At 36.6% G+C, this 20,000-nt stretch overlaps 1 protein-coding gene across 1 annotated transcript in view; it reads right to left on the bottom strand.

The window, feature by feature from the left end:
- Positions 1-20,000, bottom strand: part of LOC137621489 (endothelin-converting enzyme homolog) — a 110,775-nt gene that overhangs the window by 48,982 nt on the left and 41,793 nt on the right. The window contains exons 3-7 of the mRNA XM_068351826.1: positions 12,046-12,739; positions 11,801-11,892; positions 9,212-9,302; positions 8,162-8,357; positions 7,764-7,977 (exon numbers count right to left, since the gene is read on the bottom strand). Coding sequence (XP_068207927.1) covers positions 7,764-7,977; positions 8,162-8,357; positions 9,212-9,302; positions 11,801-11,892; positions 12,046-12,739 — 1,287 coding nt within the window. The remainder of the gene's footprint in view (positions 1-7,763; positions 7,978-8,161; positions 8,358-9,211; positions 9,303-11,800; positions 11,893-12,045; positions 12,740-20,000) is intronic.

The following is a 20,000-nucleotide window of genomic DNA, read 5'->3' as shown; positions in this document are numbered from 1 at the left end:
AAAAATATAAGATCACGTGGTGAAGTTCATAGATGAACATTTCTGTTTAGAGGGAAGGAATTTGGTATTGAGGAGTAAAAAGGGGAAAGCCTGTTATACACGAATATATGAAATTAATTTTGCATTACTTAATTTGAGACTAAAGTTGCACTGGTATCTTAGATCAACAGGTTACGTGAAACCTGGAATGAAAATGCGGGATGTATATTGCAGGAGTGATAATTGGTTCGTTTGGTGTAGATTTAACAGCTCCTTTTTTGTCTAAACAAGATGGCTTTATACATTTCCTTTTTTTAGGGAAAGACTACCCTATTGTTGATGCTTTTAAGAGTAAATAGAACAATAGGATACTTAATAATGATTCCATTCTTTCACAATGCTAAACTACTATTTTAGCTTGATAGTCTCAAGAAATTAAACGGATTTTGAGCGAAGCGAAAAATCTATTTTTGGGTGAGATGGCCATGTCGTCCTGATGGAAGTTCCTATAGGGTAGCTTCCTAGGGTATATTACAACTACGGCGATATTCCCAGAGAATTTACCTTAAGGTACCCAGAATTCTAACGCCTGGAGCGAATATCCCTAATGAAAGGGATATCGCGACATATCAGAGGACGTATTCTTGACACGCCACATGGCAATCTGCACCCCAAACAGAGATAACACATCGAAGGGGTCAATTGGCAAGAAAACGAAAACGAGAAAGATAAAGGGGGAGCCGCACCCAAGGCTCCCTCTTCTCCCGTTTCGTAAGCGTGCATTGCACCAATGCACCGAACTGACGTCCGGCAATATCAGCCTCCAACTTCCCGACTGAGAAGGTAAGATGGACGTCCTTCCAGTCCTTGTGGTCCATAGGCAGGGCCAGCGACAAGGGTTTACACTCCTCCAGGGAGGGGCAAGGCTTGCCGGCCTCGACTGCTTTTAGTACAGCCGCAAACCCTTTCTGTAAAAAGGGGAAGGCTCTAGCAGGAGAGGACACAAAGGAAGGGAGCTTCTTACTCAATGCAGCTACCTTTGAGTTCGTGAAGCCCCTCTCTTTCATCGAGGATGAAAGCAAAGCTTGAGCCTTAGCATGGTCCATCACTATGACCTCCTTCGGCTCTGTCTCCTCCTTTGAAGCTGGTTCCTTCCTCAACCGGACATAACAGTCCGGATATGACCCCTTGCTGGGCCAGAATTCCACCTCCTCTCGGGGAACTGAACCCAACTTATCCGACATGACGATCTTTCCAGTCGTCATCGGCATGTGCTCAGCATATCTCCACGGGTTAGCATCTGAGCACAAGGAAAGGTCTTTCACATTGAGCGTTTTCTGGGGCCCATGTGATGCTGCAAGCCTCTGCATCTGCAGTTCCATTGCAGCCGCCTTCTCCTGATTCTCCTTCTGCATTTGTTGGATCATTCCAACAATGGAGGAGAGGGCCTGTCCCAGCTCTACTGGGAGAGCGGACGATGTTGAGGGAATAGGCTCAGGGATCTGAACCGAAGTAGCCGACACCTCGTCGACCTCTTCCTCTACAATGTCTGGGGCTTGAACTTCATCCTGGGCTCCTGCCAGGAGGTCTTCCTCCAGACGCTCGGACACGTCAGACATCCTGTCGTCCAACTGGATGTCTTGCAAGACGACCGCGACTTCAGCATCCACCTGGATCTGAACTTGGGGGATCTCCTCTTGAGGCTGGGGAATCACTGCATCAGCTGATGCCCTAGGGAAAAGGTAAGCCCTCATCTTCTCACTTGGAAGATAAGGTCCAGAGGTGTTCTTCTGGAAGCCCCTTACCCAGGTACGAAGCTTCTCCCTTGCTATATCCCTTGATTCCGCCGTCCTAGGGGAATCAAAGGCCTCAGTAATCAGGTTAGTGCACACGGTACATACCTGAGGGTCCCAATACTGGAGATCACCCTTGGAGACAGCGCATGCTGCGTGCCTCCTACAAAACTCATGTCCGCAGAGGTTCTTACTGCGGACGTTGCAGAAAACACTTCCGCACTTCGGATGGTCCTCCTGTAAAGAGAAGAAATTTCCATGAGTATCAAGTGAACTACGTATCACTGGATATGCACAGTTTAGCATAACAAATCAGAAAGGAAAGACACACGCTTGTGTTTCCTTCACAACCAATTGTTGCAGCCTTCCAGATAATAAAATCGTATGGTTAATCTGTCCTAGAGTAACCAATGAAATGTTTCCAGAGGAAACAGGTGTAGCTCACACCTAAGGTATGATTTTAAAATACCGGATAATAGACAAGAAAGAACTCACTTTCTTATCTGTAAGGCAACACCAAAGGGCTGTGCAAGACAACACAAAAGTGTTAGAACACACAGTGCTGTACCAAAACTTATACTATAGTTTTCTTCATACAGTATATGTTATACTAAAGAATACTGGTACAGTATAGAAGTTAATGTGCCGGCCGGCACACACCATAACTAGCTTTAAAGTATACTACTTAACAGCTATAAGGCGGTAGAACGCTGGATCAAATGCATGTGCAGGCCGGCAGTAACTGCCGGCCGGCAACAGCCAATGTCGGCCGGCAATGACTGCCGGCCAGCAACTACACAAGGTAGTACCCGGCTGCCGGCCACTGCTCATAGCGACCGGCAGACAAGGGCTTGACAATAGCCGGCCGGCAAAGGTAAACAACCGATGCCGGCCAGCAGCAAAAGATCCAGAGGACTACGACTGCCCGGCTGCCGGCCTCATAGGCCGGCAGCCGGGTCGGGTACAGCACTAGAAGAAAACAGAATGGATGCCGGGATAAGAGCGTAAACTACCTCCAAGCCCGGCAATCCGAAAGAGTGTATATAAGGAAGGGGAGAATCTAATTCAGGCTTCCTGACCAATGCCATCTGGCTTTACAGGCAGACATGGATGAGGGACCAAGGGAGGTCCGGGCAGCACTCAAAGCAGAAGACCCTTGCCGGCCGGCAGACTCTGCCGGCCGGCAAGGGACTGAGTCAATTCCACATCCTAACCTATCCTAGGTCCAGATGTAGAATGACGTACAGTACTGTAATGGCTAGGCCATTACGGAGATAGAGGGGGAAGGGACAAAAGAGGGTCCTACCAACCTTGCTTTAGTCAAGAATCACCCGTAGCCAAGAAAACTCATCTTAGCCTAAAGGAGATCCAAGGAGGGAGGCCAGCAATACTTGCCAGCCCCCACTGAACCAAAGCAAGGAAGGTGTTGCTACTCCCAGGGAAAGGATCTTATCCTCCCACCGAGAACAGCAACAAGGACTAGTCTGCTAGATCACAAAAGAAGGAATCATCTCGTACAGAAACCTTCGGCAGTGACCTAAGGAGGCTAAGCCTCCTATGTCTGCGTCAGGCCAGCGAGGGAGACTCTACCCCAAGCCAGACAAACACAGACTCAGACTAAAAACTCTGATGTTCTGTCCCTCTCTGAGGCCAGACTTACTGGAACAGGGAGGTACAGTAACACCCCAGTATAGTTGTATCGAAAGTTAATTCAGATAAACCACTAGAGTTAAGCACAAGGCTTAAACAGAGGGAAAGGGATTGCATACCTTCTCCGAAGAAAAGAAAGCAACCGGGGAGTATGAGAAAGTATAATAAGGCTCCATAAGCAACTTAGCCTAGGCACCAAGAGAATCGATTACCTAAATCACCGAAACTCACTCGTATACTATCTTGGAAATAATCAACATAATCTCAAATGTATAAAAAACAGCCTAAAGCTTCAATAAAATTTTAAAACACTCGGAAATCCGAAATCATGCAGGAAAGTACTAGGACCAAACGACTAGGCTACATGGCCTAGCGTAGGCCAGAGTTGGCGAATACTTCGCCAAAATAATAATACTAAAAGCACGAGAAAGGAAATCCTATGTAACGCTAAATAGCTAAAATTTATTAAAGCAAAACAACCGGGAATGTCTCTCTGGCTAACTAAAACTCATACCTAGCGAGCGACAGCGTCCATGACGCCTCCGGTAGGCAACGGCTCTTGTAACAAAGATTAAACCTATTAATCACTTTAAAATTTACCAAGAGCCTACATTTATACATAAAAGAAATGGTACTCAACTTATCAGAGGCCGACAAAGTTGGAAAAGCCATGAAAAGATGAATAAATCCAAGATTTGCGAGAAACACAGGAAAAAACACCGAGTTGTTAAGGTACGCAAAAAGGAATACAGATGTCGCCAGGATTGGCGCAATGCACGCTTACGAAACGGGAGAAGAGGGAGCCTTGGGAGCGGCTCCCCCTTTTTCTTTCTCGTTTTCGTTTTCTTGCCAATTGACCCCTTCGATGTGTTATCTCTGTTTGGGGTGCAGATTGCCATGTGGCGTGTCAAGAATACGTCCTCTGATATGTCGCGATATCCCTTTCATTAGGGATATTCGCTCCAGGAGTTAGAATTCAGGGTACCTTAAGGTAAATTCTCTGGGAATATCGCCGTAGTTGTAATATACCCTAGGAAGCTACCCTATAGGAACTTCCATCAGGACGACATGGCTTGAGCCCCAAAAAATCTTTTACTCTACCGTGATGCTTTTTAAGGTGTAGACCTAATTGTTTTTCCCTTGTTTTCTGTGAGTGAAAACAGTCAATTGCTGGTTAAATTGTCTATTACATTTTCTAATTTATCTAGAAGACATTTTACTATTTTTGGGGGGTTGGTAATCCTAATCTATGTAGTAAATATGTTTATAGAAGCTTTAGTTACTTGACCTTGATTCTTATGAGAGTATGGACCTTAATGGTATTTTTACTTTGCTTATTTTTAAGACAGCTGAATTCTTATCTCCTAGGTTGTCTAATATTTTTCCTGAAGTTTGCAAGATGACCTTCTGTTTGCAGATTTTGGAAAGTTGGTAATATTACTTGCATTGGATAGATGTGTGTGTGTGGTAATTCTAGCCTTGCTGATTACCACCCAATATCCATAACTATACAGGGTAAAGTTTTGGCATGTCTTTTGGCAAGACATCTAAATAGGTGTACTGGAGATGATTATCTGTTCCATATTTGGCAGGTTGGTATTGACAAACGCCTCGGAGCATGTGATGACCTTGTTACAATTTCCTTGATTGTGGTTAGAACGCTTTTTTAACGGTTTCACTTTAGTTCTTGCTTTGACCGAGTTAATAATGAGGCCCTTCTTTTGAAAATTAGACAGACGCGAGTAGTTGGATCTTCCTAGCATCAATTTTTTTACATCTTAAGAAATAGATTGTAAGGAGTAGATGTTGTTGGGCACCATAGTGAGTAAAGTGATATATTATCTGGTGTTCCTCAGGGTAATATTCTTGGCCAATAACCTTTCATATTATTTTTGGATGATATGTGGGTTGATCTAGAAAATCAGCTTGTTGTATATATAGAGGGTGCTGCTTTCTTTTAATCAATTTTATCTCCTGAATGTCGACATAGGGTTGTTGAATCCAGTAATAGACAATAGCCAAAGTCAGTGCATGGTGCAATTGATGGGATATGAAGTTAACCCTAAAAAAAATTCAAAGTATGTAGGTCAAAGACAGTGGCCTCTAATGAACCAAATCCTTTCATTGACAATATTTCTTCTGCTTTACATAACTCATTTAAAAACCTAGTTGTGATTCTTGATAGTAATTTTTAGTTCTAAGAAATACATACCGCCTGTTTCCTTTTCATTTGCACAAAAAAATAGAGTTATTGAGAAAGTCTTTTAATATTTTTGGTGATCAATCTATGCTTGATTTTCTTTATTTATTTTTTTCTACCAATGTTTGAATATTTTCTCCTGTCCATTATCGGCTAAATTTCATCTCAATTTGCTAGACCAAAACATGCAATCTATTAAATTTCTTATCCCTGATCTGGATATGAAGATGTGGCACTGCCATTTAGTTATTCTTTTCTGCATTTTTTTTTCTGACCATCCTTCGCATTCAGGTCTTCCCTCCCAGACTGTACCCTCCAGTACATAATATTAGTTTAGCAGTTTTTATTCCAGCTGTGACAAGATTGGGGAATAATTTCCTTAATCTGCCTTTTTTCATTATTGTCCAGTTTGATCTTCCACTGCTTACTCCTATCTCCCATGGGTGAACAAAATCATTTCATCTATTAGATTTCTTATCCCTGTACTTAATATTAATATCTGGCATGTTCCTTCAATTAGCACATTATGCATAGGCTACCGTATATACTTTTTGCTACTGGTTATCGTCTACCTTGGTATATTCCCAAATTTCTATATTCGTAATTAAGTATTAAATATGAAATTAGTTATAACAATGAGGTTCATTACTTTTTGTAAACCAAATTGCAGAAGGTTTCTCTAATCATATGGTGAAATTGGTGGAACTCTAGAAATTCAGACTTGGTGTACTTGGATTTTCATTGAGGCAGGTAGATTATAACCTTACACGTTGTAGTTCATCTGCTACATATCTCCTTTCCTTTGTTATTTATCTTGATTTGATTTGATTTTCTATTTTATAGTTTTTTCTTGATTTTTCCATTTTCTCATACTGGGCTTCTTTCCATGTTGGGGTCTTGGAGTTGCTTCATCTATCTACTGTTGCACCTTTAAATGTAAATTTAATAATGATATTTAGGAGTAAGTTTAAAAGTGAGATATATCAGAAAGTGAAGTAGACGAGCTGTTGATGATGAGTTCTAATGAAGATAAATTGGTAAAATTATATGCAAAGGGTAATTCAAGAAATTTACAATGCGGAGAGAGGAAGAAGATGGAATTTTTCCTCAGTAAGACTGCTGATGGAATTATTTGGAAATCTTCAATTGTTGCCAGTTTTGAAAATAGTCTGATCCCTGTGGAGTAAAAGGGGAATGTTGTTGCAAATTTTTAAAATAGTCTGATCCCTGTGGAGTAAAAGGGGAAGGTTGTTGCAAATTTTGAAAATAGTCTGATCCCTGTGGAATGAAAGGGGAAGGTTGTTACAAATTTTGAAAATAGTCTGATCCATATGGAAAGAAAGGGGGAGGTTATAGCAAAAAAAAAAAAAAAAAAAAAAAAAAAAAAAAAAAAAAAAAAACAATTTATTAAAATATATCATAGTCATTATTGGGAGAAAGTGTTATTAAATGTTCATCAAAAAGCAACTATATATATATATATATATATATATATATATATATATATATATATATATATATATATATATATATATATATATATATGTATATATATATATATATATATATATATATATATATATATATATATATATTTATATATATATATATATATATATATATATATATATTTATATATATATATATATATATATATATATATATATATATATATATATATGTATACTGTATATATATATATATATATATATATATATATATATATATATATATATATATATATATATATATATATAGTGGGATGGAATAGTGTGAGTATTAATAGTGTTTTATAGCTTTTGGCAAATATGAATATAATATTGGCCTACACTTGGTAATTCATAGATCGCTTATGAAATTAGTTGATAGAAATGTTCGGGTATACTAAAATCTCCAGTGTAGAAAATGAACTTCAAAGAATTATCATAGATATATGGATTCTCTTATAGTTGTAATTAGTTTTCAATTGCAAGCCATGAATTTAACTCTGGGAATTTTATGAAAGGAAACTCTTCCACTTGGCTAGGATTCTAACTGGTTTGAAGGTAGGTTAAAAGACATAACATAGCTGTATATACAGCATATTTTTTAAAGATAAATTAGAACATTAATAATTTATAAAGATAGAATATTTCTCTCACCGTGCAATGCACGTATGCTTCGTATTTTGAATTAATATCAAAAGCCTCCTTTTTGTGTTTTGCCTCATCTTCTTCCTCCTTGAATATTTTGAGACAGACATCCATTGCTCTCTCATTAGTAAAGGCAGATTTAAACGGCAGAGCTATTTTTAAGGTGAGTCCCTGGTCATCTGGGTTTTTTCCAAAATCAACATTGATGTCGAAGAATGGTGTACTGAAAAGAGAAGAACCAGAATAGTCATTATTGAAATATTTTGATTAACATCTTTGGATAATGATAATTGGGTATGAAAATGCAATCAAACCAATTAAGGATCATATATGAGAAATTAATGAACTAGCTTTCTGCTTAATCTAAGGTATAAGAATAAATAATGCTAATTGAATACAGTACGTACAAGTGCATCTTCATCATTTTGGCCAAAACATCTCCAAGGTCAAAGTCTTTGGAATTGAAATCAATTTCCTCAAAGACTTCTCGGGCTTTTTCAAGGCGTTCTTCTTCATAGAGGCTGCTGTAATTTAGACAGGAATCATACATGACGAAGAGTTCTTTCAGTTCTTCATCATCTTTATCACTGTATGTGAGAGCTTCTGTAAGAGAAAAATAGAGATGCTGTAAGAAATATTTATTGATTACTAAAAGTTTTAGGCAAATATTGCCAGCCAAGTAAGATTGAGAAATGGAAAGAGATTCAGCAGTCATTGTAACAGGAGGGCGAAACCCTAAAATCTGAAATAATCCTTTTGTGCTGCTCGAACTTTTTAGCCTCATCTATACCAATGCTAAGAGAGATACAATATTGCGAAATTGCGCCCAAGGCTGAAGTCTCTACAGTCAGAAGATGCAAGAAGGTAGTGGTATTAATGAAGATAGGAGTGGATGATGTAAGACTTCTTGTGTTTATTCAATTGATTCGCGGCATTTTTCAATGAAGTCATTCAGGCAGTAGGCAACGGTTTAGAATTTTTGTTTTTGTTTTTAAAGGTGAAGTATTTTTTTTCATTTAACTCATATTATGGTTCCAGGGGAATGCTGTGACATGTCTACAAAATGCTAAATGATCATCCTAAAATTAATTCATGCAAAATTTTCTCAAGCTACAGAATAGCCTTTCCTTTGATTTAGAAAATTAAGTATTGATTAAATTTATATTTACATTATACAGCAGAATAGGACCATCCTTACTGAAATTCGAACATATTTCATTTCAGTATTTCACAATTCTTTTGTAGAATAGCCTTCATAAAATTGATAAAAATTCATCCACTTTAAGAGCATTTTTTACTTAAAAATCCACTGTTTTCATTTTCATTACTGCTTATATCCTATTTTTGTTATTGATTTGATGTTTTGGATAAGAATTTATCTGTTACTAAACACATTCCATTTGGCTAGACCCATCATTAACCTACTCACCTTGATGGATTGCTTGACAGACATTTACCTTTAATAATGTTGTCCGCAAATAGCTGGGGATCCTCTGGTTTCAAAAAAGGGTCGTCCAGTACACCACCACAAGAATACTGGTAGAAGTCCTTTATAATGGAGAGATGCAAGTAAATTGAATTAACTTGGTAGTTATATAGAAACATTACCATTATTATTATACCCATTTACTTGATGGAGAACATTAATTCATATTTTTATTGAATTGGGAAATTTGGGTCAAATTAAACTTAAAGAGGTCGAACAGCTTGGTAACAAGAAACAAAATAGAATAACTTAATAATAGAAGACAGGGAGCAATGCAGCTGATAAGGGAAGGGATGCTGCTAAGAATCTTCAGGAAAGTCTATATTGTGCCACTGTATGCTCTATGATATACCAGTGTACAAAACCAACAGTTTTGATGCTAATTCTGAAACTTGTAGTTAGCCTTCGCTGTATTTGAGCTGTTAGTCCTTTGCCAAAAAAGACATGGTTACTCAGGTTTAATTTTGAATTACGCATTGTTTACGGCACCATAATTCAGTCATATATAGAAAGTACTGATGAAACCAGTTAAATTTCAAACAGGTGACTTGAAATGGCCGTTGAATATTCTAATCTACTTCAAGACACCAGTATGGATACTGGTTGTGACAGTGGCATTAAATGAAATATATATGTATACAGATTACCCTATGTCATTACTTTGTTCCAGGAGATTCTACGTAAGGTGATTTTCAATGTAGGTCTGATTTTATCCATATAAAGTGATTTATACTCTCCCCATACTCGTAATAAACATGAAAAAACGCTCATACAACTTTTTATCATTTTATAGAAACCTCATACTTAAATAAATAAGCCTCCATGTGAAGTAAAGTTGAAATAGTAAATGTTGCCACTATGTGGAGTTATTTTGTCAAACCTGATGCTGATTTTGGTAGTTCTTTGGTCTCAAGATCAGGTGATGATTCAGTAGCCATTTTTTCAACTTTAACTTTTCAACTTTTACAGTTGAAAATTGTCCTCTAAGGCCGAAATAAATATCAATACTATTCGTAATTTTTGCAAAAAAATCGGCTAAAAAAACCTGGAACTCAAAGATTGACAAATCTTTTGATAGTTGGTAAAAAAACCCAGCAGCATTTTTCTGAGATTAGAATTTCTTTATTTTGGGTCGGGAAAACTATCGTCAATTTTCAGTTGTTCCTCTAACTGCAACAATTCTTTGTTTGTCAGTGGTAACTTGTTAACCTCGAGGAACTAATTAAAATATCCCTCTTCCAACTCCATCTCAAGTTCATTACTAAGTGCTACTGTGCCAAATTCCATGAGGTGTCATTGACTGACTCATCAAAACCTTTAATATCATTCACGAATTAAGAGCACAGTTTTTCCCAACACCATTCCTGTCTGATTGAGTCCCTTTAACCCAAGAGGTGCTTATGTTTTACACTGCTTGATAAATGTTGTATGCCTTCCAAAAATCCTGAATACCTATCCTGTCCTCTGCCAAAGATGCATCAACTGACTGGTATAAATTATATTGTAAATAGTAGGCTACCGATTGAATATCTTTATGATGCCTTGGTCGATATGTTGTAGAGTATAAAAGAGGTGGTGTTGGGTGACAAGAAAACAATTTTCACATTCGAGTCCATGATGTTCACATGTATGGGATGTCCAAAGGTATTGTCAAGGCTCAACATAACCTAAAAAGGAACTTTCTTGACCCTGTAATACTTTACTGGTGGTACAAAATTGTCATGTTGACCCATGCCTTTGTACTAGCCATCCAAATCACAGAAAGCATGAACTTCGAGATGTTCTTCAGGGTCTGGAATTAAGGGCATGTTACACTAACAGAGGCTTTAGCTTGGAATCACCAGTAACGTTTCCCACTAACATTAAGGTTAATCTATCTTTAGTTGCCTTATACTTTGACAGATTTTTCTTCCTATAAAATAAGTGAACAACCGAGCATTCTCTTCCAGAACAATCCCATCTCATCGACATGAAAGATAGTTCCCACGAAAATTAGATGTTCTATGGTTTATTTAAAGCTTTGGGAAATTTATTGACAACTACGGTATTAGCAGCAGCAGCTCCCTGGATTTTGATATTGTGCAAACTAAAGCTCTTCTTGGACCAATTGAACTGTCTTTAATTCGTGAGAAATGGAGTGTTCTTTTTACTTGGATGTTTTTCATACAAATCTTCAACAAACCATTTTTTGTCGTAATTATTCGACATTGACACCGATGTGAGGATGCATAAAGCAGCATAATGCTGACTTTATTTTTGCCTTTTACATTTAAGGATGAGACATGTAAAGTTGGACCCGGCGTATGTAGAACCGACTTAAACTGGGGCACTGTACAACTGTATTGTAAATTTGATATTTTTAATCAAAATTATTTATGTTGTTTTCATTGCTGTGACTTTATTTACTTGTTTGGTTTTCAGTGGATGTATCTTAAAGGCAAATTACAATTATTTTGTAATTTTGGGGAAAATGTTCTTATTTTAAATGATTATAAAACACTTGATAGTAATGTTTTCTGATTCAAAACAAAACAAAAAATACTCAATTCTCGTCACTTACATCACAAGGGTCAATATCTTTTGGGTCCATCATGTCCAACATCCTCCTTGACACTGCTCTGCATACTTCTGTGTCACACACACCTCTAAATGCTGGAATTCAGAAAAAGTACATTTTATGTTGATATTAACTAGAACTCATTCGAATTATTTGACAATGAGCTTAGGATTTTCAAGAATTTTGCATCTATCAGTCAGGGAGAGAATAAATGTTAATGAAGAGCCATAAATACAGTGTAAACTTGCCTACTGAAGGATAAGTATCGGTAGTAGGTACTGTTGTTGGTTCGGTGGTTTCTGTAGTATACATTTCTATTTCAGTTGTTGCCTCATCAGTCATTGTAGTAGACAGTTCTGTTGTATTCACTGTCTCCTCTATTTCAGAAGTAGTTGATGCATTCTCTGTAGTAGTTGTTTCATATTCTATAGAAGCCCTTTCAGTTGTTGTACTATCCCAATAAAATTCAGTTGTCATGTTGGTCAAGTCAGTTGTAGATGTATCATTTCCTAAAGTTTCTGAAATATTTGTTGTGTCAGTCATGTCCGACACTGGTGTTGTAACATTTTCGTCTGAATCTATCAAGACACTGGAGTCGGAGATGTCAGTGGAGAATGTGGTGGCATCAGTGTCCCAGTATAAAGATTTTTCAGTTGATGAAATTGAAGAAGTTGAAGATGAAATTGTTACTGTGGACGATGACGTGGTCTGTGTTGGTGGAGATGTTGATGACATCGTTGTTAATGATGTGGTTTTCACTGTTGTTGATGGAGTTTCTGTACTAGTGGTTTGCTGAACTGTTGATTGAGTTTCTGTGCTAGTAGTCTGCTGAACTGTTGATGGAGTTTCTGTACTAGTAGTCTGCTGAACTGTTGATGGAATTGCTGTGCTAGTAGTTTGCTGAAGTGTAAAGTCACCCACATACAGTGACTGTTTTGAACGCTGCAAAATATCAGTGAAAATTTTATTATTTAAACACGTTATTCTCACGAAATATGTACAGTTAACGACCTTAAACTAAAAAAGCATGTTTTACTTTGATTATTTCGCACTACTTAAAATACAAAATTAATGTTTGATGAAAGTTTAGCAACTTACTGCAGATCATTCCATATTCAGTCTAAAGGAAAGCAATAAAAAGGCAGTTCAGACGAGAAAGAGTTTGGATTTACAATTTCTTAAAGGATAGAAATTGTAACATGCATAGGTTACGAAAATTTTAATTTGTGTAATGAATTCTCTAATAGTAACAAAGGGAAAGTTCTTAATAAGAGAATTCAAGATTAGAGAAAATGTAGGAAATGCTATAAATAAAACAGGTTTTTGTTTATCAGAGAGATTAAAACCATATTACTGATTGGTCTGTGATGTGAAATTGGTTCATTTTAAAACTCGTTAGAAAAACATATCATAGTGTTTTATATAACGAAGTTTTGATTTAAATTCAAATTTAAGCCACCGATTGTAAAACTTTTATGCATTCATCTTCAAATAGATCTGTAAGTAGTAGCAATTCTAAATTTTTGGTACTAACCTGATCTCAATAAAACCTAATATTTATTCAAGAGTTATATACCATCATTTAGAATAAGTCCTTTTGAATATGTCTTTCGTATATAAAAAGGGGTTAGAATGTAGTGTCCTCTGTTCTCTGTTTTTATATATGTAATGAGTATATATATATATATATATATATATATATATATATATATATATATATATATATATATATATATATATATATATATATATATATATATATATATATATATATATATATATATATATATATTTCATACATTATTGTCTGGAGTTTCTTAACGACCTCGGGATCAGAGCCCCTGGCGAAACCACTCAAAGACAATAGCTTCTAACCGGCAGGGAATCGAACTCGGACATGTCCTTCCACTTGCATCTGTTTATGGCCTTTCTATGCCAGTCCGTACCCGCAAACTTTCTTCGTTTGTTAATCCATCCTCTTCTCTTCCTTACCTTGCTTCTTTTGCAATCTCTAGAGACCCTTTTTGTTCTTCTTAATGTCCATATGATATCTGCCATTCTCATGATAAGTCATGTCCATGTCTATTTCTGCTTCTTATATTGTTAGAATATCTTTTACTTTAGTTTGCTCTCATATCCATGTTGCTCTCTCTATGTCTCTTAGTGCTATTCCCATCATTATTCTTTCCATAGCTCTTTGAGTTATAACTAGCTTATTTTCTAAGGCTTTAATATGGCTCAAAGTTTCTGATGCTTAATATAAGTATTTAGGATAGACAGTAAGTGTTTCCCCAGGACACGGGACCAAAATTAAAGGAAGGATACGCTTGGGATGGAGAGCTTTTGGTAAACTAAATGTTCATAAGAAAATTAAAATGACACTTTCTCTGAAAAGAAAACTATTTAATCCGATGTTCCTACCAGCTTTAACTTAATTAATAGTCTCTAGAGTTTCGTCCATAACCCTTATTTGTTATCTCTGCATTTTCACTTGACATTATCATATTTTTTTCCACACATACATTTCTGCTTTCTCTATTTAAATCTTCTATAACCTTTTGCAATTTCTTCCGGTGATTCACTAAACACAACTATGTCATCTGCAAATCTGAGGGTGTTAAGTTATCCTCCATTAATATCAATTCCTACATTTTCCCCATCTAAATTCTAAGAAACGTCTTCTAGGCATGCTTTGACTAATTTAGGAGAGATGGGGTCTCCCTGTCTAACTCCTTCATCAATAAGAATTTTCTCACTATCATTATGTAGTTAGGATTGCTGCACTATATCAGTCAGCTGGTAGGGAAACTCAAGATATGGAAAGCCCCTGGATACGACAGAATAACTGCTGAGTAGATTTGGGCCGAAAATAAAGTGACTCCCGGAATATTTACAAGATTATTTTCTAGAGTGTGGCATGAAGAGACAAAACCTAATGAATGGGCGCTAGGGGTGTTAGTGAAAGGGGCAAAAAAAAAAAAAAAAAAAAAAAAAAACCATATGACTGATTTCAATAATTACAGAGGCATCACAGCCACGCCAGTTGTCATGAAAATATATAGTATGCTCATTCTAGAGAGACTAGAGAGAAAGATTCAGGAAAAGCTGAGAAATGAACAAGCAGGATTTCGAAAAGGTAGTCGCACTGACCAAATTTACTTTTTAAGACATGTGGTACAGCAATGTGCAGAATATAGAAATCCACTTTTGATAGCACTTGTGGACTATGAAAAAGCCTTTAATAGTGTGCACCGGCCAATTTTGTGGGGAGTCCTGCATAATTATGGAGTTCCTCTTAAATATGTAAATTTGATTAAGTCTGTTCATGAGCATATCAATCACAATGTTAATATAAATGGAGTCTTATCAAAGGGATTTCCAGTGAACAGTGGAGTTATTCAAGGAAATGTGTTATCACTTATGTTTTTTATCCTCCTCATGGATTTTGTAATGCAGAGAACAGTTGGGGATGGAGGAGAAGGATTGGACTGGATTAATAACAGGAAATTAGCAGACTTACAGTATGCTGATGATGCTGTCTTTATTAGCAAAACGCCAAAGGACTTGCAAAAATTGCTTACCAGAATGCTGGCAATATCACATGAGGTTGGGCTCAAGATAAAAAGAAGAAAGACAGATGATGAGAACGGAATATGCAATGGAAGAGGATATATCACTGAAAGGAGAACGGACTAATGAGGAAAAAATCCTTTAAATATTTAGTAACTGTGATCTCTGATACAGGATCATCAAAATTTCAGTTAATGAAAGATTGAAAAAAGCAAATCAGAAAATGGCTAGGTTAAGTAATATTCGGAAATCAAATCATCTGAAATAACATATAAAAATCAGGATATATATCAGTTTAGTGAGATCGTTGTTACTCTACGGCCATGAGTCGTGGTATAGCAATGAAACAATATCCAACATATTTTGAAGATTTGAGAACAAAGCCCTCAAAAGAATCTTCGGACTAGATATGTTGATGAGATCATAGTGAGGGGTCGATGGAGAAGGTTTGGAAATTCTCTTCTCAATCTTCAAGAGAGTTTAGTTCACCAAACATTCAACTGGACACCACAAGGTACTAGAGGAGTTGGAAGGACCAGTCCTACAATGCTGAGGACTATGAAGCGTGAAGTCAGAGGAGATGTATGGAGAAATATTGATTTAAAATCTCAAGATAGAGACAACTGGCAAAATGTAACTGAGGTCCTTTGCGTCAATAGGCGTAGGAGGAAGTGATGATGATGCTGATGTAGTTTTAGGATTGCTGTACATCCTGTATAGATATCTTCAAGTGTTTTAACATAATATGTATCTATTCGTTGTCTTTGAATGCCTTTCATTACTGCTGAGGCTTTGACAAAATCAAAAGCTTTCTCATAGTCTATAAATACCATAAATATTCCGTTGATTTTTCCATTAGTTGGTTAATTACATGGATATGATCAGTTGTTGGATACCCACTTGTAAAGCCTACCACTTGGCTGATTAAAAATGAGCTGTCTTACTATTTGGTCTTATATGATCTTTGTAAATATTGTATATATTACGGAGAATAAACGTAAGGGGCGGTGATTTTTCAGGTCTTTTGTGTCTCCCTTCTTGTGAATTAGTATAATGATAAAGTATTTTTTCAAACTATAAGAATAGAGCATTCTTGCAAACATTTTGTGTAAAGCTCTGTCAGTTTTACCACTATGAAATTTCATATATCTATTGATCAATCTATTGTTAGGCCGTCTTTTCCTGCTGCTTTGCCTCTTTCATGCTTTTTAATGTTTTATTTGCTTCTCTTACTGTTACGCTTGGTACTGGCTCAGGTGTTTTATTATTTTATTGGAAAAAATTATTTCTTATATCACTATTGGATTGCATTCTATAGAAATCCTCTGCAACTTTTATCCATCTACCTATATTGTTGGTAATATTTCTATTTTCCTCCTTTAAAGCATACATCTGTTGGTGTCTTGTCCCAAGTCTTCTTTTCATCAGTGTGATGCTTCTTCCTTTCTTTGGTGTTTCCTCAATTTTGGTCTAATTGTGTTGACGGATGTCTAGGGATTTTAGTTTGTTTATATTTTTGATACTTGTGCTAATTCTGTTTCATCTCGCTTGGATTTTGGATTTTACCCTCATTTCCAATCTTTTCTTTATTAGGTTTTTGGTGTTTACAGATAGTTTTCCTTGATGTTGTTTAGGAACATTTTCATCTCTTATGCTGATTCCGATACAAATGTGTTTACATTACTGCTCATTTCTTCTTTACTTGCTTTCATTTCTTCATGTAGCTGGGAGTACCTATTTTGTATTGCTAAACTAAACTCATCAGATTTTTCTCTTATTACAAGATTGTTCATTTCTTTCCTTAGATGTGAACAAATTTTCCTTCTTACCATTCGGTCATATAACTTTAACTTGTTTAGCACTTTTAAATCTTTATCTAGATTAACTTTTTTGCGGAAAAAATCTTCAATGTTATTTTGGAAGCTTATGCCGATCCAGACCTATATGAATAAGGAAGGGAAGATTGCACCAGGAAATAAAGTAGGCAAGTAGAGACTGTATTTGCTTCTTGGAGGTAATGCTTTTGTTGACTGCAAGCTGAAGGCTATGCCGGTGTATCAGGTTGAGAATCTCGGGGCACTCAAAGGATTTGAAAGAGTCATTTATTGTTAATCTGGAAGTCTAACAGGAAAGCATGGGTGACCATAGTGTTATCTTTGGACTAATTTTTCAACCACGTTGTGTCTGAGGTTGAACAGTAATGTGTTAAGAAGGATCTACCTTTTAAGGTGCTGCTATTGCTAGGCAATGGCCATGGTCACCCTGACAACTTAGCTGACTTCTATCAGAATGCCTAGGTGGTTTACTTGCCACATAACACTGTTTTCCCACTAAAGCCTGTGGACCAAGGGGTAATTGCTTCCTTTAAGGCCTACTACCTTCGAAGGAGAATTGCCATGGGTTTGGAGGCAACAGAGGAGGAGGAAGATATAACCCTCAAGATGTTTTGTTGCGGAAGTTTGGGGAGGGGTGAAGCAAACCACCATGAATGGTGACTAGAAGAAGCTTTGCTCCTGGTATATCATGGATAGGAGGTGTCTGCTAAGGACCCCATTAAGCTGGAGAGACAGATGATTGCATAAGAGAAAAATACTCCAATCCCAGAGCCCAAGAAATTTACAGTTAAGGTCTTGGCAGGGGTTTTGTCTTGCGAGAGGGAGTAATGGCAAAGTTAGAGGAACAGGATTCCAGCATGGAAAGGTTTATGAAGGTATCCTGCGGACACATACATATTGTGACATGTTACAAGAAGATCATAAATGAGAAAAGTGATTAAACTCGACAGTCAAAACTCAGCATGTACTTTTGAAGGGTAGAGAGGCAATCACCTGAACCTCAACCCTTTACCCCTGTAGCTTCTTCAGCACCAGCCTCTCATCCTGACTCTTCAGGTCATTTCCAGCATCTTCGACTTTCTCCTCCCAATAACCCTGTCTCCTCACCACCTGCAACGTCCCTTACAATGTCAACCACGGAAAAAAAGTAAGGAATTATTTTATGTTTAATGTTACTTATTGTCTATTACTGTATTAGTATACTTTCATCACTGTATAGGGTATAATAATTGATGTAGGGTAAGGGATTGCTTTCTTTCTTTTTTAAGTATATTGTAAATATACAGTATGTTTGTATATTCTACGCACAGTATGTTATGTATATAAACCTGACTTCTGATAAAAATTAACTTCCGGCGCTTCAAAGGAACAGATCTCATTTATAACTCGAGAACCTTCTGTGTATGTGTGTATATATATATATATATATATATATATATATATATATATATATATATATATATATATATACATATATATAAACATATATAACGTGTTAGGCGGTATATCATAGCAATCCATGTTTGCCAATGGTTATACTCGTATAGGTGGATAAGCAACTTGGTAGATTAATGAGAGCTTTCGGTGTGAAGGAAATGCTCCCCTAAATCTCGATGGAGTCACTGGCAGCAAGGTGACGGATTTGGTTTAAGGATATGGACAAACTGTCTCTTCGGCTTTTACTCCTGATGCCTGGCGAGTGATCTTACCAGAAGTAGTATGAACCAGCAGGGGTCACTAGCCTTAGTTAGATAGGTACTGTACATCACAAGGAACGGGCTATCCTCTGATGTATCTAGCCAATGAATCCTCTATGGATTTAGTCATTCATGGAAAGAGAAGATGACAGAATGGCCCCCAGTCCCGGGCGTAGTGGGGTGCTAAGAATCTCCCGGTTTATAAATACTAAAGAAAAATTTTAAATAGGAAACTGAAATGTTAGAACCATGAATGAGATTTGGAAGTTACAGAAAGTGGAGAGTGAATTTATGGAATATAGTTTGGATATTTTGGCCCTAAGTAACACACACACACACACACACATATATATATATATATATATATATATATATATATATATATATATATATATATATAAGAAGGGGTAGGAATGATGATGACACCAAGAGCAGTAAAGGCATTGACCAGGTGGAGAGTTTTAATTAGTTGATTATCACTAGCAAAGTTAAAATCAAAGGAGTGCAATATGGATATTAAAGTTTGCTATGCCAAAACAAATGATAAAAGGTGAATACTGTGAAGAACTGCAAAGTGTAATAGATGAGATCCTTGAGAGAGATATGAAATTAGTGAATGACAACTTATATGCTGTAGTTGGAAGAAATAATCAACGGGTAGAGAATTTGAAGGGTGTCCAGGGTCTTGGAGAAGTTGCATATGAAAATGGAGCATATTTTATAAGTTTCTGTTCAGCAAACAGTCTTGTCATTGGAGGTACTCTTTTCCAACACAAGATCATCCAAAATAATACATGAACTTCACCATATGGTAATTACAAAAATCAGATAGATCACATTGCCATTAATAAAGAGAGAAGGATAACTCTAAGAAATATAAGAATCTATAAAGGTGCAGATATTGGTAGTGATCATCAGCCTCTCATTGCCACACTGAAATTAAAACTGAAAGCACCCAACAAAAAGATAGATAGGATACCTAGGTTTGATACAACTAAGCTTTTAGGAGAAGAGCACAGAGAAAAATTTGCAATGAAATGTAAGAATTGATTTGCATTCTTAGAGACTATAAGAGAAAAAGAACAGAAAATTAATGAAGAA

This window comes from Palaemon carinicauda, chromosome 28 (genome assembly GCF_036898095.1).
Source record: "Palaemon carinicauda isolate YSFRI2023 chromosome 28, ASM3689809v2, whole genome shotgun sequence".
In the NCBI taxonomy this organism is placed as follows: domain Eukaryota; kingdom Metazoa; phylum Arthropoda; class Malacostraca; order Decapoda; family Palaemonidae; genus Palaemon; species Palaemon carinicauda.
Note: the sequence above shows the minus strand (reverse complement) of the source record. Positions and strands in the feature narration are given on the sequence as shown.